The sequence below is a fragment of the Spinacia oleracea genome, chromosome 1 (genome assembly GCF_020520425.1).
Source record: "Spinacia oleracea cultivar Varoflay chromosome 1, BTI_SOV_V1, whole genome shotgun sequence".
Taxonomy (NCBI): Eukaryota; Viridiplantae; Streptophyta; class Magnoliopsida; order Caryophyllales; family Amaranthaceae; genus Spinacia; species Spinacia oleracea.
The window spans coordinates 117,680,198-117,695,162 of NC_079487.1; the positions used below are offsets into that span (position 1 = coordinate 117,680,198).

The 14,965-nt window shown below is 35.7% G+C and overlaps 1 protein-coding gene across 2 annotated transcripts; it reads right to left on the minus strand.

Moving 5' to 3' along the window:
* Positions 1–274: 274 nt before the first annotated feature.
* LOC110783963 (inactive poly [ADP-ribose] polymerase RCD1) lies at positions 275–12,222 on the minus strand. 2 transcript variants are annotated; one of them, XM_021988369.2, is made up of 9 exons: positions 12,041–12,222; positions 9,750–9,869; positions 9,263–9,322; positions 7,870–9,087; positions 5,140–5,381; positions 4,747–4,847; positions 2,600–2,773; positions 2,117–2,212; positions 275–591 (listed from the first exon to the last, which is right to left on the minus strand). In XM_021988369.2, the coding sequence occupies exons 4-9, from the start codon at positions 8,952–8,954 to the stop codon at positions 535–537; spliced, it is 1,755 nt and encodes a 584-aa protein (XP_021844061.2). In that variant the 5' UTR covers positions 8,955–9,087; positions 9,263–9,322; positions 9,750–9,869; positions 12,041–12,222; the 3' UTR covers positions 275–534. The 2 variants fall into 2 exon arrangements, with proteins under 2 accessions (XP_021844061.2, XP_021844062.2); XM_021988370.2 differs by lacking the exon at positions 9,263–9,322 and having other exon boundaries at positions 12,041–12,202.
* Between the last annotated feature and the right edge of the window lie 2,743 nt (positions 12,223–14,965).

Genomic DNA, 14,965 nt, shown 5'->3' on the forward strand with positions numbered 1-14,965 from the left:
ACACTGCTCATAGCAAAGACTGGAAAAACGTATGGAATTCAAAATTCAACGTTGCAGTAGGTAATCTGAGACGAGTTATATTCAATTAATTTCGTTACGTAAACGCTAATTAAATCCTTGTCTGACCTCCAAAAAGCTGGAATCCGATTAACTTGATCCGCAATTCTCTTAATTGTACGATTAAATGCTTGTTCATTTGATAACATGGCAATATAAATTTAAGTGTTTTAAGAACTGTTTCAACGTAATAGGTTTAAGGAAGCAATGAACAATGTTTATAAACTCCAAAAACATAACATCAATAAATTATTTCAAACAAACTGCAGTTCCATGAACTTGTTCCATTGGTAATAAACTCCAAACAGAATACTTAAGTCTGCTTATATTATGAACAATGTTCAACTATAAGAAAAAAAATAGAAACAACAAAACCACAAAGCAAAGCTAAATGAACCTGAAGACCCATAACAAGTATTCATATTCACAACCTTCATGTCGACGCATTACTCGGGGCGCACTAAACGAGCTACCATTTTAACTTCCTACTTCTTGTTTGGTCACAGTCATCATGTTGTCATTCACTGGGGCCGCCTGCATAGGAGCGAGTTAATTAGCAACAAAATGATAAATTAATCAAAATCAATTTGAGGGCGTTCCTGAGGACTGCATTCCATCTGCACTGATAAAAACAGTCCCAAAAAGAACCACACCACTTACAGCACACCTGTACACTGTGTTACTTCGACACTCCTCTTTTGGGCTCATACCCGTGTCGACCCGACACGACACTGATCCGGGTATGGAATCCGTACCGGATCCTTGGTCGGTCAGTCAGACATGGCTTGTCAGCCCCTGCTTTAAGAAAATATCCAATCTAGTTTTAATTAACCCTAGATGTGTTAATTAGGAATAAAATTCACTTTGTTTTTTGTTTAAAGCATGGGGCTACTTTAAGAAAACTTTTTCAATTCTTTTTTTCAAAAGAAATTTAATTGTTATTTTCTTTTTCTTTAATTTATTTATTTTTCTAGTAATTTTTTTCCATGTCCCCGTACCCGTGTCTAAAATTAGGACAGGGTCCCCGTGTCTTGAAATTTTAACTTTACCGGGTCCGACACTCGGGTCCATACCCGTGTCCGACACCCGTACCCGAGTCCGAGTGACATAGCCTGTACAGAATCAGGAGGAAGAAGCTTTTCCGCGAAATTGAACAAAATTAACTAAAATGATGGAGAGCCTAGGGTTTGAAAACTTCCGAGTAGAGAAAAGGATGGTGAAAGTAAAAATAACAATGGACAGAGAAGAGTGGAATGGTAAGCCAAGGAACATAAGAAAAATCAAAGGAGAGCCACATTCGACCTGAAGCAAGGGAGACCGAATCAACATGATCAGTATATGATCAATTCTAGAAAAGATCACCGTCAGAATGATGGGATCCATAGATCGATGACTATAGAATACAAAATAACAGCATAGAGGAACCATGCTGTTATATACTCATCTCAACAAAAGACTGAACAAGTATCTGAATATTGTTTAAAACCCAGACATATCAAGAAAACTATAAAGCCAATATGTCCAGAACAATGAGGTATGTCACCTAACCCAAACTAATTAGTCGGCATTGCAATGTTAGCATTTTCCTTGAAAATAATTGATCAAAGAACTTTAGGACTTGATAATCACTAGTGCAGGTTCTTATGGCTCAATATGTACGGAGTAGTATTTAAAGGGGTTTCCCAACACACACACACACACAAGGAGAACATCTTTCCATGAGTTCTATATTCAAAACATCTGATTTAAGAAAATTTACTCAAAATAAGGTTCGCTAGAACATAAGACTATTGACAGGAAATCAACAGGAAATTTATTCACTAAACCCAAGAGCTGAGCTCATAGCACGAAAGTTATCAGATGCACATGCACAAAGGTGCACTAATGGCCCACCTACTTAGACAGTTAGACATAATAGATATCCTTAACAAGAATTTTTTAAAAAAACATCCACAGAAAGAATTGCCAAAAAATGGACACGATCCACATAGATGTGTATATAACCAAATAAATCTGGGAAAACTAATATAGCCTGACAAAACAAATAAAAAAATATTACCTTGTAGCTGAGCTCACTTATTGTAGACCTCAACAAAGCATCCCCAACAATTAGTCTCAACTCCTTCACGAAATCCTCTCGAGAAATCATCTTGTTCTGAAACAACACAAAAGATTGAGGACATACTCTACCGGACCGTTTCGTAGCCAGTAATAAATTGTGGGATAATAAATTTTTGTCATTTGGCAAGAAAATAAATCATGATGTCCATGGTAATGAAATTTTGTCACAAAATTGGAGTTTTTCTTCATAAAGTTGCACTTCCACCTAATACCACTTCCCAAATAGTAATGGATGGTAATGAAAATTTATAAAGAAAAAGAGACAATATTGACGGAACTAGCATTACCATAGGAATGGATATTGATTTTCCTTAGAAATTTACATACAAATTCACTCCCAGACACCATTTATGGCCGACTAACAGACATGTTGTAAGAGTACAAACAAGTAGATAGAAAGGAAACGGGAGCTAAAACATACCCTGAATATCTCATAAAATGCAAGCAACAACTTCATTTTATTTCGCGGAATTTGCTTTGAAATAACTTCAAATAACATAGGAAATGGCATCCAAGGGGATTTTGGAAGTGAATTCACACTAGGACTTCTTTCCTTGCTCCCGTCACTTGTTATATATGACGGGTGATCATTTCCCTGGATGTAGGTGGTGATAAACAAGGTTAAAAAGAGCATGAGAAAATAAAAATTAAGCACAAATCCATAAAAACTGTCACATAACAAGGTATATTGAAGGACCACATCTAGTAAGTTAATAGTGTGCAATTGAACATACACAATCCACAAGTAATAAGCTCAATCTAAAACCACGGGAAACTGGCTCATTTCCTGATTCCGAAAATCCAAGTACAGGGGAATGAGATGTCAAAACAGCTCCAAAGTCATAAGGCCAGGGGGGGGGGGGGGGGATACTAATCTCACACTCGGCAAATAATTCAGTTGAATTCAATTCAATAATTGAATTCCGTTTGCCAGTAAAACCAACAAGCGAACAAAGACTAAAACCAAATTTGCACCAACTATCAATAAGAAAGACAGCTTTCGAGCTTAGTTCTAAAGTATTGGGAAGGAGACTAACCGACATGCCAATAAACAAAGAAGTGTGCAATTCCATTGCCTAAGAAACATTGTAAATACCAGACAACCGATAGAAGACCCTCCTGATTACTATAACCAAGATCACAACAACACGACAATAAACAAAGTGTGCAATCAACCCAATCATAATAAAGAAACTAACAAGCCTTCTAATCTGCTGGATTCACATTCCTACAACATTCTTGACTAGAACTGTAGACTTAACTTAGACTTCAACACAGCAATAACAGAGCGACAACCTTCCGCTAATCTAGAAAATTAAAAGACTGGCTAGTGAATCCTAAAATCCATATCAATCCACTTCCCACAAATTTCCTTCAAACTGATTCCATATTTCACATATTACTATATAGAACTTCTACTATTCCACCTGCTGCATCATTCATATTCAACAATCCACTATTTCCCTGATCTATCTCCTATAAGTCGCCAATCATAGACGATATAAGCAACTGACTCCTGTTTCGTGCAAATAAAGCATGAGTATCTAGTATACTAGTACCACCTTCATCCTTTCTTAATCCACCAAGATGGATAAATTACGTTACAATTACTTCAAACACGCAACTTTACTCCTGACAGGACATATCATTTATACTTAGCCAACTCTTGGCATCTGATGACGAATTGACAAAGAGTTGTGCCCCATTGCCTCCATTCTCAAAACCCATTTTGAAAGCCGATTGCAGTAAAAAAAACACATCATCTGCAAAATTCCAGATGGGTTCATCTGGCCCCTGAATGGAAATAATCAATATGGAGTCAATAATATAATTTCTATCTACATCCGCTGGAAATGGCACATTCAAAAGTATGCCTTCTTCAAGCTCTTAAAATCCAAGTCTACATCATCATGTTTTAGGCACATAATATCCAACTCTTCACTTCCCCAGTAATGATCTCACAAAAGGATTCCTCCATTAGCTGAGTGGTTGACTGACTTCTGGTGTATTCACCACCCCCAACGAGTCTTAATTTCCTCCATCATGTTTTAGCCACAATAATCTTACGAAATTACAAACAAATATTATAAATTTCACATTATTGTTAAAAGCCTTCACCCAGGTGGTCAACGAGTCGATAGTAACAAGATTAATAACCGAAATTTAACCATAAAAATTTCTAAATTAGAGATCACTAACATTTGTACTACACGGCAACAAACTACTATAGCAAGGTAAATAACTAAATATCCCTCAATCATAAATATCCTTCAACCAGCGCGGAAAACATCAGGACTATATCACTGTATGTATCCGTTACCAAGTTCTGAATACACAATACTCTAAAAAGAAACCACAATTCTCTTGTATCACACATAAATTTCAGAATTAATTGCTGACGCAAACTTCTTCACATGCAATTAAACTATAAAAAACACTAATCAAGAAATTGACTGTAGGCTGTAGCAGCATGAAACCTCTCCAAATGAGAGTTCCCCTCAGCCCTTCTACTTAGAAAAGAAGAAAGCAGACAATATGTACAAGTCACAAAAAAACCAGCAAACTTACAACGTCAACTGCAGCTTCCACTTTACATTGGTCCATAAGGTTTTGATGACCAGTCTTAACACTGTCGGTGAGAAGGTTGCCATTATTTTTCAAAAGTGGACCTGCATTATTATTCAGCATCTATTTCTCAAGTAAAAATTAAGAAATAATACAACTGTAAACGCACCCAAAAAAAAAGAGGAAGGGTGCATACTGATTGATCATGGGATTCCCAACAGAAAATATTCAATCTCAAAACAAAATGACAGTTTCTCAAGTCTAGTAGTCCATAAGATATAAGAAAAGTGAAATTCTCGCCGACGAAAAAATGGGCGGTAAAGAAGAGATAGAGAGAGACAGAAAGAGAGGGAGAGAGAGTAAAATCAATGAGAATGTTAAGGCATAAAATTTCACCTTCACGGTTAGCAGGAACCTTGAAACTAACAACATACTCAGGGTATATATGAGTATTGATATTCATGCTCCACACTATATAATGTCGTGGATTTTCAGGATCATCAACTCCACTGTCAAAGCTCTCGCTACTAGGGTGGAATTGCTTGGATCCAGGAAGAACTACCTCCATATTTCCCATGATCACACGACAAAGGACCATATATCGCACTCCATTTTCGTCAACATCACAATAATTTGCACTGTAAACAAGACACTATCTTTTAAACCTCTTGACATTTGTTTGAAGGAAATGGCTGGCAACAATCCATGAAATTTTGAGGGACGGGGCAGAGATTAGAGGAGCATGTAACAATCTTAGCAAATGCAAGGAGAACAATGTAAAAAAGCAAGCATAATTTGAAGGAGGGCACATGCGTAAAAGAAACTGTCAGACCTAGCTTGATTAGCATTATCATCAAGCACGGTAATTTCTTTGTTGTGACAAACCATGATAGTGCAGTTACTGCAAGGGAAGAAACCCTTCAATGCATTGGAATCCATCTCATACAATTTACGTAAACAGAAAACTAATAGAGTTTTCAATACCACCAAATATGATCAGGAGAACACCTATCTAAAATTTCACCCAGAAAGAATTTGGAAGGTGTATAATTACATATAATATTGGAAATAAGCTAATAATTTACTAATATATTTTTGTCTAGACCGCAACCTCCTTGATAAAGTAATACCCACAGGACATGCATTTCACTTTTCACTCCTCTGGTCAAACCAGCATCATATGCAGAGGAATCAGCTCCCTTCTAAAACCAGGAACTAGGGCCATAACAAGAACTATAAGTTCCTAGGAGACCTGACTAATGTCGTGATGTCAAGATAATCCTTATACTTCCCAAGAACTACAAATTGTCCGTGTCAGCAGCTTTGAAGCTGATCTACATCACTGTAAGACAAATAGAATGGAAACCCTCGAGAATCGAACAGAAGAATGATGCTCGTATTAAGAACCTTATACGGTCCACATTGAGTTTACAGTGTTACCTTATTTGCTTCCCCACCCCTACGATCCTTGAATGCGTTTGAACATTCCAATTCGGGGTTCCTTGGCATATAAATTTGTGGTACTCAGCTGGAACGCCCAACACGCAAACCAAGCCCTTAGATGTCGCCTCCTAACTCTGATTGGAAGAACAATTGGAAGGAGGGAACTTCAATATATGGAAGTTTTTTGATCTAGGGTTAAATAAACCCTAGATCTCTTAATCAAGAGCAAAACTGACCTTATTTCTGATTGAAATATAGGGGCTTCTGTTAAAGGAGAGTCAAACACAGTTGTCTGATACTCTTAGTAGTGATCTGATCATCTTTCTCCAGTCATGCTGAGGCTTGGACGCTTGGCGTCTTAAGTTTCTGATGTCTCGGCCTTGTTCCAAAATTCTAGTGCTTGGAACTCGTATTCTTTTCTTCTCTTTTTGTATTCGGAGTGAGAAGATGGTGGGATTCCATTCTGTATCCATTTCTCATTTTCTTTTATTCTATTTTCCTTTTTCACTTTTTGGAGTCTGAACAATGTAAAGCATTTCACATGAAAAGAGATAAACTTTTGCTCCTTTGACTTCAAATTTGTAATTATCAACCAATTTTTTCAAATTTTCTTCACCACTCAAGAAAGACGATAAATTATCTAAAGAGTTAACCTTATTCTTCTAGGAATAATACAACCAGTTAGCAAACCAAATGAATCATTATGACCAATTATTATCCAAAAACAATCCACACCACAGACATGACTAGCATATTGTGTTACATACTGCTTGTTCCACTACAAGTCCAAAACCAGGTAATGCTCTTATGAATAACTATAATTAAAGATCCAACGCACAATGATGAACTACAAAACAAAGACCACCATGCTCTTTTAAATGCATTTACGAGATATTCAATCGCACACTTGTTTAAGTTGTTTATATTTAAAAAAGATCTACTATCTGATTGCTATGAATAATAGTAAAGACAAAGTAAAGCTAGTAATTCAGACAAAAAAAAGTGTCATTCTTTACTACATTACCTATACAGCAACTAGAAGTACTGAGTTGATATGAATTTTTTAACAAGCATATCTATTAACAATGGCCAATACGTTATCCTAGATGACTATCCTGCATCTCACTGCAATCTGTCATAGACCTTCCAGGACACAAAAAGATCATACATGTGAAGATGGGATAGATGCTTCACTTCTGAAGATCAACTTGTATGCAACATTAAGTAGCTAAACACACTTTGCCTCAAAGACCTCACCCTCAAAATGACCAACGGATATTATTCATTAAATGTTTGAAACGATATGGCCCGGACACTCACAAGTATTCATACTAACACTTCCAACTTGAAATTTCAAGGACAATTATCATATGTGAATAAGATGTCAGTTACCCTATAAATCGCATTTTTATTCTACAAATTCTTAAGACAAATTTCAAAACCAGTTGTTACTCTGATTTAAAAAACAGAAGGCCTTATCTTTGCCTCTTAGAATTGCAATTGCCAACATATAGCTAGGTCCATCCCCCTTTCTGGTACTTGGAGAAAATGATGTGCATGCAAAAATATGTATGTGAATTCGAGCACATGCATGAAAGTGTGAACCGGTTTATGTATGAAAATGCAAAGATGAACACATGAATGTACGCATAAACAATGAACATAGAAGAAAAAAGGTATAACCTGGCATCGGCACAGTTAGCAGCTGTGAGATGAACACCAACACCATAAATGGACTTGATTTGATTAATTCCAAAATGCCCAAGTCCGTAAGTCATAATACCAGACGACGCTTCTTTGGTAGATGCAAGCCATGCATAGCAAACATTTGCATTACCACGAAACTTTTTCGTTATTTCAACCTGCTTCAAAAAAACCTCTAATCGACCTTGGCGCATAGCAGCTGAGTTGGGACATATTCCTAGAATATTTGGACCAGCGGCAGAATCCACGCCATTAAGAAATAATCCTTTCACAGCATCAGAATCCAAATCAAAGCTCATTTTCTCAATCTCAGTATCCAAATTTTTCTCGAGATGTTGATTTTCCCCAACATTTACATTCATCCTCACATCAGACACCTTATCGCAACTATCCTCAATTTCAGCATTTTGACCAACTTTTATTCGTTTGACAACAGGACTCGATTCTCCACAATATTCCACTAAGTTTGCATCCCCAACCCCATTTACTTGAATTTCAATCTGCAACTTTATCTCTCGACTGGCATGTATCCCATTTTTCCGAATCGCCGGAAGGGAATGTCCATGTTGATCATCAACGTAAATTTCCGGAAAAAAACAGCAGCCATCTTCATCAATCCAGGCAATTGGCTGCTCCAAAGAAGTTTTGAAATTGAACTGCACCATGTGCACAAAATCAAGCCTCAGATGGTAACACTTGAATTTCACTTCAACAACACCACCCTCTTTATACTCAAAATCTTCTTTCACCAATCCAACAAGTTCAAACTCATGATCTATCCATTCACCATTCTGGAAAAACATCAACCGTTTAGGCAGCCCACTTTTCATAAAATTTGCGTAATAGCGAAGCAAAGACCTACGAGAGGCAAGTTTACAGCTCCTGCACTTGGCCTTGCAGACATCAGGTTTTTTTCGCTTGCCAAGCTTAGAAGACTTCAAAGTAGAGAGCTGTGGAATGGCATTGCGAGCCAGATACGTAGCAAACCTGGCAGCTCTCTTCCTCTTCAAGTCAACGACAACTCTACGACCACTATCCAATACCTTTGCGTATTTTCCTTCCATTGGAATCTAGTGGATCAATCCCTGTAAACAACGCTAACCCCAAAAATTCACCGCAACCAAGGCCACAAAATTTTGACTCGTATTTACAGATCAAAAGCGCATCACAGATGCCATAATATACAAGTAGGCAGCCCTGTCAGAAACAGACTTTCAAACATTATGCTTGGCAAAGACAAAATCAAAACCTAGAACGATAAAATATGGTGAAAAGCCACAATATTAAAAGGACACCGAAGAAAGCATAGAAGTTACAAAGAAACAAAGACCAGCAATCGAAGTGGACAACAAATTAACCATTTAGCACATACCTGTGAGCAACTGAACTGGCGTCCATTTAATATAAGAAAATCTAGAAAGAAAAGAACTACCTACACACACAAAAATGAACAGGTTAAAGAAGAGAAGACGCAGGAAGCAAAAGTGCAGATGAACAGGCATTGATACTATAATGTCTCCTCGATCTAACCCAGGAAAAAGGGCCATGCCACCAGTACACATGTAAGTATCAAAGTTACTTCTCTACAAACAAAAACAATGGGACATATGAACAGGCATTGACATTACAATAATATTTCCCCAATCTAACCCAGAAAAGGGACCATGCTACCAGTACACATGTGAGTATCAAAATTAACTCCCCACAAGTTGGCCAAATGACATCTACTCCTGTGTTTCAAAAACTATAAAAGAGGTCTTTTATGCATAATTTAGCAATCAGACTCTACCATGTTTCAAACGCTAATCTGAAAAAAGTCAAGAAAACATACTTCAAAAATGTCTAAAAATCAGCAATACCTATATGATACAATATGAACAGGTAAATTTCACAACTTCAGCGCCAGAAAATTACTGTCGTCCCATTGAAATCCCCCAGTAATTGATAGATTTGTTTGTTGATCAGCTACTTACCATTACCTGTCAAGTGCAAATCACATTGGATCAGAAGAACAGAGGGGGAGGGGGAAACCACATGCATTGCACAATTAATAATAGCCCAGAAAGTAAAGACCCGTACTAATCTTACATGACAAACAAAAACCGGCCACTAAAGCTTAGTCTCACCAATATCCAAACATAACCATTGCTCTCTCATGAGCCATCTATTCAAGAAAATGCCAACATTTGTTAACTCATATTTTTCCCTCTCAATTACTTTTTTCACAGCGTATTTGGCCATCAATCATACTATCATAGGGAAGACAGGATGACCAGCATAAGTATTCATCGATCTAAATTGCACATCCCGTCCAAAATCCCATCCTTGTGTATACAGGAAGACATTAAGAACAGAGAAAGCATCCAAAAGATAAGTATGATTTCGAGGAATGTCCCACAAGGTTCTACCTCAAAACCTCTAAGATTCATTATTTTTAAACCAACCGCAAACATCATTCCTTACATATATACGTCCAATTATCAATCCTCAAAACCATGAACCACATGCGTGAAAAAGTACCACAAAGAATCTCAATAGTACACAAATTCCCATCTATGATTCGTAAATGTTCATCACACACAGAATTTATGTGAAGCCAGGAATTGACTCCGAAAAAGAAGAACCTATTCGCGATAAGTCAAATGGAAAAACCTAACACATGCATAACAGCGTAAGTCTAGCATACTGCGTAATCATTAATTAAAGTAAATGTTTCTATGATTTCTATAAATGAAATTCTTAATCAAAATTTAACCAAATCAAGTACCGATTTAGATTAGTTATAGATAACTTTTCCTTGGCTCATCCCTGATACAATTTGGTTCTATTTAGCTTCCTATTGGAGCTGTTAAGTTATAGCTAACTACAAATTCATTTAAACATTTGTACGAATTGGAGTTCTATTTTCTAAACCAAAACCCTTCAAACATAAACTTTTTAGAGAAGTAGTTTTGTAATTTCTGTTGGTATATCAAACCTCCCTTTTACCTTCTTAATCTTTCTTTTCAAAATATACAGTATGTGTTTGGTATCATTTATTAAATAACTCGAGCTCAACCATCTAGGACGCATCGCATAGAATAAAAAGCTCCACATATTAAGCAAGTTCTTCAAATTTCTTTTTTTTAGGTGAATATGCACCGGTGACCTAATGAGAGTTGAAAATTATTAGATGCACCCGGGTATTTATATGCACATGGGTGGTCCCTCTCAAATTTTCTCCTTACATGTAAGAAGGATAATGTAAGAGGGTGCACCGTGCACCTAATATGTTCTAAATGAGAGTTGCCAATACCATAGATTCCCTCATGTATGTACTACGCTCCTATAAACCGATTGTAACTCATAGACTGCATCCGTGCATAAAAAAAAGTACGTCAAATCAGCAGAATTACACTTTCATTATGTGTCAAATTTTATTCCGATAGCCCACTCACAAAACACTAATATGTAGCTTTCCCCAATAGCAGTTCCGTAACTAGTATAGTTGTTTTAACCCTATACATAATCAAGTTTGGTTATCCAGCTAACCCCCTTATATTAAGCTTAGGTTATCTGTAGTCACCCAGCAGGAAAAATACTATTCCCAAGATGGCAAGATCAAAACTTTCAAATCAAACCCAAATTCAATTCTAACATGAGCACATCCAATCACAAAAACCTCAACACCACGAACCAAATCGCCTCGAAAGACAGGTGGTAAAGACTGCAAGGGATTTTATTCTACACAATTGTCATATGTGATTCTTCAATATTCCTCACTCCCTACCTCACGAGAGCCTAAGATTAATCCTCTTAAAAAATCTATTCACCATTAACTCACAAGCATAAGCAAACATTCCAGTAAAACAAGCTTAATTCATAAATTTAGGCAAGCAACATATACATAAATCAAAAGTCAAACCATAAACCTAAATTCTAACAAAAAATCCCAAAGATTAAATAAAAAGCAGAAAAAATACAATTAAACAGCAACAAAAACAATTAAATTATTTAGATCTAATAATTAAATGAACAAAAAAAACAAATAACTAATTCAATTAAAATTTTCAAAACATCAGCAAATTTCTAATACATCGAAATATCTAATTAATTAAACAAAACGAAAAAAAAGATGAAAACTTGATGATCAAAAAAGGGAAAATAATACCAAAATCAAGAGGAAAATTGACGAGTGCCGGCGCTGAGAATTATCCACCCTAAACCGCAAAAGAGAGGAGAGAGAAAGGATGCGCAGAGAGGAGAGAGAAAGTTAAGAGGAGAGAGAGAGGATTTTAAAGGACTTAACGGCGTAGGTCGGCGTATTGTTGAAGACTTAACGGAAGAGTAACGGCGTTATGTAAGAATAAGTTATTATTACTTGGAGAAAACGCAAAAGGGAGGGCGGATTTCGTGATAAAGTTACTAAGGCGGTGATGTATTGTTGATTGACTTTTCTAGGGTTGGAACGTTATTGGTCTGTGAGGGTTTGATGTGACAGCAAGGGGAGAAAAAGATTAAGGGTTTTAATGGTCGGTTTTGCATGGTTGGGACCCCAATGAAGGCATGAGTGCAGTTTCTGATAAGTATGGAGGATGTTTATGGAATTTTGCTGTTACCTTCGACTAATAAAAATGATGATAACGTTGCCAATTTGCCATATGTGACCATGTGGGTCCAGTATACTGTATTTAGAGTTGGGCTTGGTCCGGGTTCGAGTTGATACGCGGGTTAACACGACCCAGTAATACTGGCCAAGTATGAAAGCCAAGCTAGATGAGTTACTGGCCCGTTTTATGTACTTCCTCCGTTCCGAAAATATCGCACCATTTGTTTTTTACAATCCTACGACTTTGACAATTCTTTGCGGTTCGTACGTAAGGAAATTTTAGTCATGTGATGTCATTTTAGATTCGTATCGATATATATTTTCTAAATATTAATTTTTTATAATTTTTACTTGCACACGATTTGAGATATTAAGAGACAAAGTAATGGTTTGATGAGTAAAAGTTAACCATGGTGCGATATTTTCGAAACGGAAGAAGTATATTTTAAACCCATTAAGAGAGGGCTATTCATCTGGGCATGCGGATTAAGCTATGCACAATTGCACAATGCACATACCTTCTCTATGAAAAATTAATACAACCAGATTAATTAGGGTTTTACGAGACCAAACCGGAAAAAAGTGCAAGTATCGTTTTTCGAGCGCGAAAATTACTACCAAACCTAAAAATAAAAAAATAAAAAACATATTAGGTTAATGTGAATAGTAGTCGGAAAATTTATGTTTATGCTAACACGGATTATCTTTATTAATACTACAATGGATTTGTTTTATTTCTCTTATCCTTCATTTAATCATTTTACTAGAACTCTATTGTTACGTTTTTTTTTTCCCATCCGGTGTTCATAATGCATGAATCGATGTTTATTCCTCATTAATGGACATCTTTAAGATATCGATCACTTATCTTCTCCATTTCTTTAATTATTTATCGATTGTTCTTGTTCATTGACTCATGTTTTCAATTCTAAACTAGTTATTGTCTCGGGGCGATGTCTCGGGTGATTATATGTAATTTGAGAATTAATCTTGTTAAAATTTGAGTTAAATAAAAAAATTACTTCGTACAGTAGTTTGATATTTAAATACTTACCTATAATTTGGGATAGATATATATTTTACGCATAATTTTTTTATTTTTTTTGTAAGGATGATTGAATATAAAAATTGGTTAAACAACTTAGTAAACTAAATTTTAATTTAACATGGAGTAGTCGGTTGCTATGTTTAAATTTCAATTACTCGACCTTTTTCTTATATCTAAGAAATAAATGAGCAGTCTTGCTAAAAAACGTAAATGTAAATGAACATGAAAAAAAAAAACTGTTTAAAAAAAATTAAGTAAATTTTAGTTTCATAAGAAATTATTAAAATATATAATTATGGTAGGCATTAAAGTTTTAATACGGGGTATTAATAAACATAACTCATATGTTTCACTTGCTCAAATGTCATAAGTTGTGTTATTGGATGAGTGTTTAAAATTCTAGCTCATGAACATGAGGTATTTGGATTCAAGCATTGATGTTTTTGTAACAAGTTATTATATGTTAATGTGGCTCTAACTTGGCGCCATATCACTTGTATCTAATGGCGGGCGACATGTGACAGGATGCCGGCCGTGAAATACCATTGAGTTTTAATAATATTATAGATGTACTACTTCCTCCGTCTTTTTAAATGCATCATTTGCATAATCACATAGTTTTATGAGTCCTTGTGTAAAATTATTATTAAATGGTGCAAGTTGACAAATATATAATTTATTCATTAAAGAAAAACAACATTGGGACCATGATAGTGATAGCATGTGAGAAAAAATGGTTTTAAAATTATATAGTTAAGGGGACTATGAGAGTTGAGAGAAATAACAACATACTTTGAATAAGGATTAATGAACGAGATACTCCCTCCGTCCCTTAATAATCGTCCCGGTTTGACCGACACATAATTTTAGGCAATTTAGTTGACTTATTAATTTATTAGGTGATAGTTGATAGTTGATTTTTTTTTTAATATAGTTAGTGGAAAACGTGTTCTATAAAATGGTGGTGGTGGGGGTGGGTTGAATTTTTTAATGTACTTTTAAGGAAGGAGAAATATATGTGAGTCCATGGTAAGTGAGAGAAATGATATAATATTAGTAAAAGTGTGTCATTTATAGAAACGAGGCTAATATTAATGGGCGGCTTTACAAGGAAAGTGAGGTGAGTATGAAGGGACGGAGGGAGTATAAATAGTAAAATTTGGTAGAAAATTACCAAGTAATAAATAGTAAAATTTGGTAGAAAATTACCAAGTATAGAAGTGATGCATTTAAAAACAAAAAACACCCATTAAAAAAGTGATGCATTTAAAAACAAAAAACACCCATAAAAAAAGTGATGCATTTAAAAAAACATAAGTAGTTGCAGTTCTTGTTATTAAAATAGAAGAAGTTTGAATGAGTAGTTTATCTACGGATAATGAAAGGGGATGCCCAAAGCCGTGTTTTTACACCATGATTTGTGTGCATTAAAGTTCGTG

Coding starts and splice junctions, on each gene's coding strand:
- LOC110783963 (XM_021988369.2), bottom strand. CDS start 8,954: ATGGAAGGAAAATACGCAAAGGTATTGGATAGTGGTCGTAGAGTTGTC. Junction 2,774..4,746: donor TGGAAGCTGCAGTTGACGTT/GTAAGTTTGCTG, acceptor ACCTACATCCAG/GGAAATGATCACCCGTCATA. Junction 2,213..2,599: donor CATTTTATGAGATATTCAGG/GTATGTTTTAGC, acceptor GTGTTGTTTCAG/AACAAGATGATTTCTCGAGA.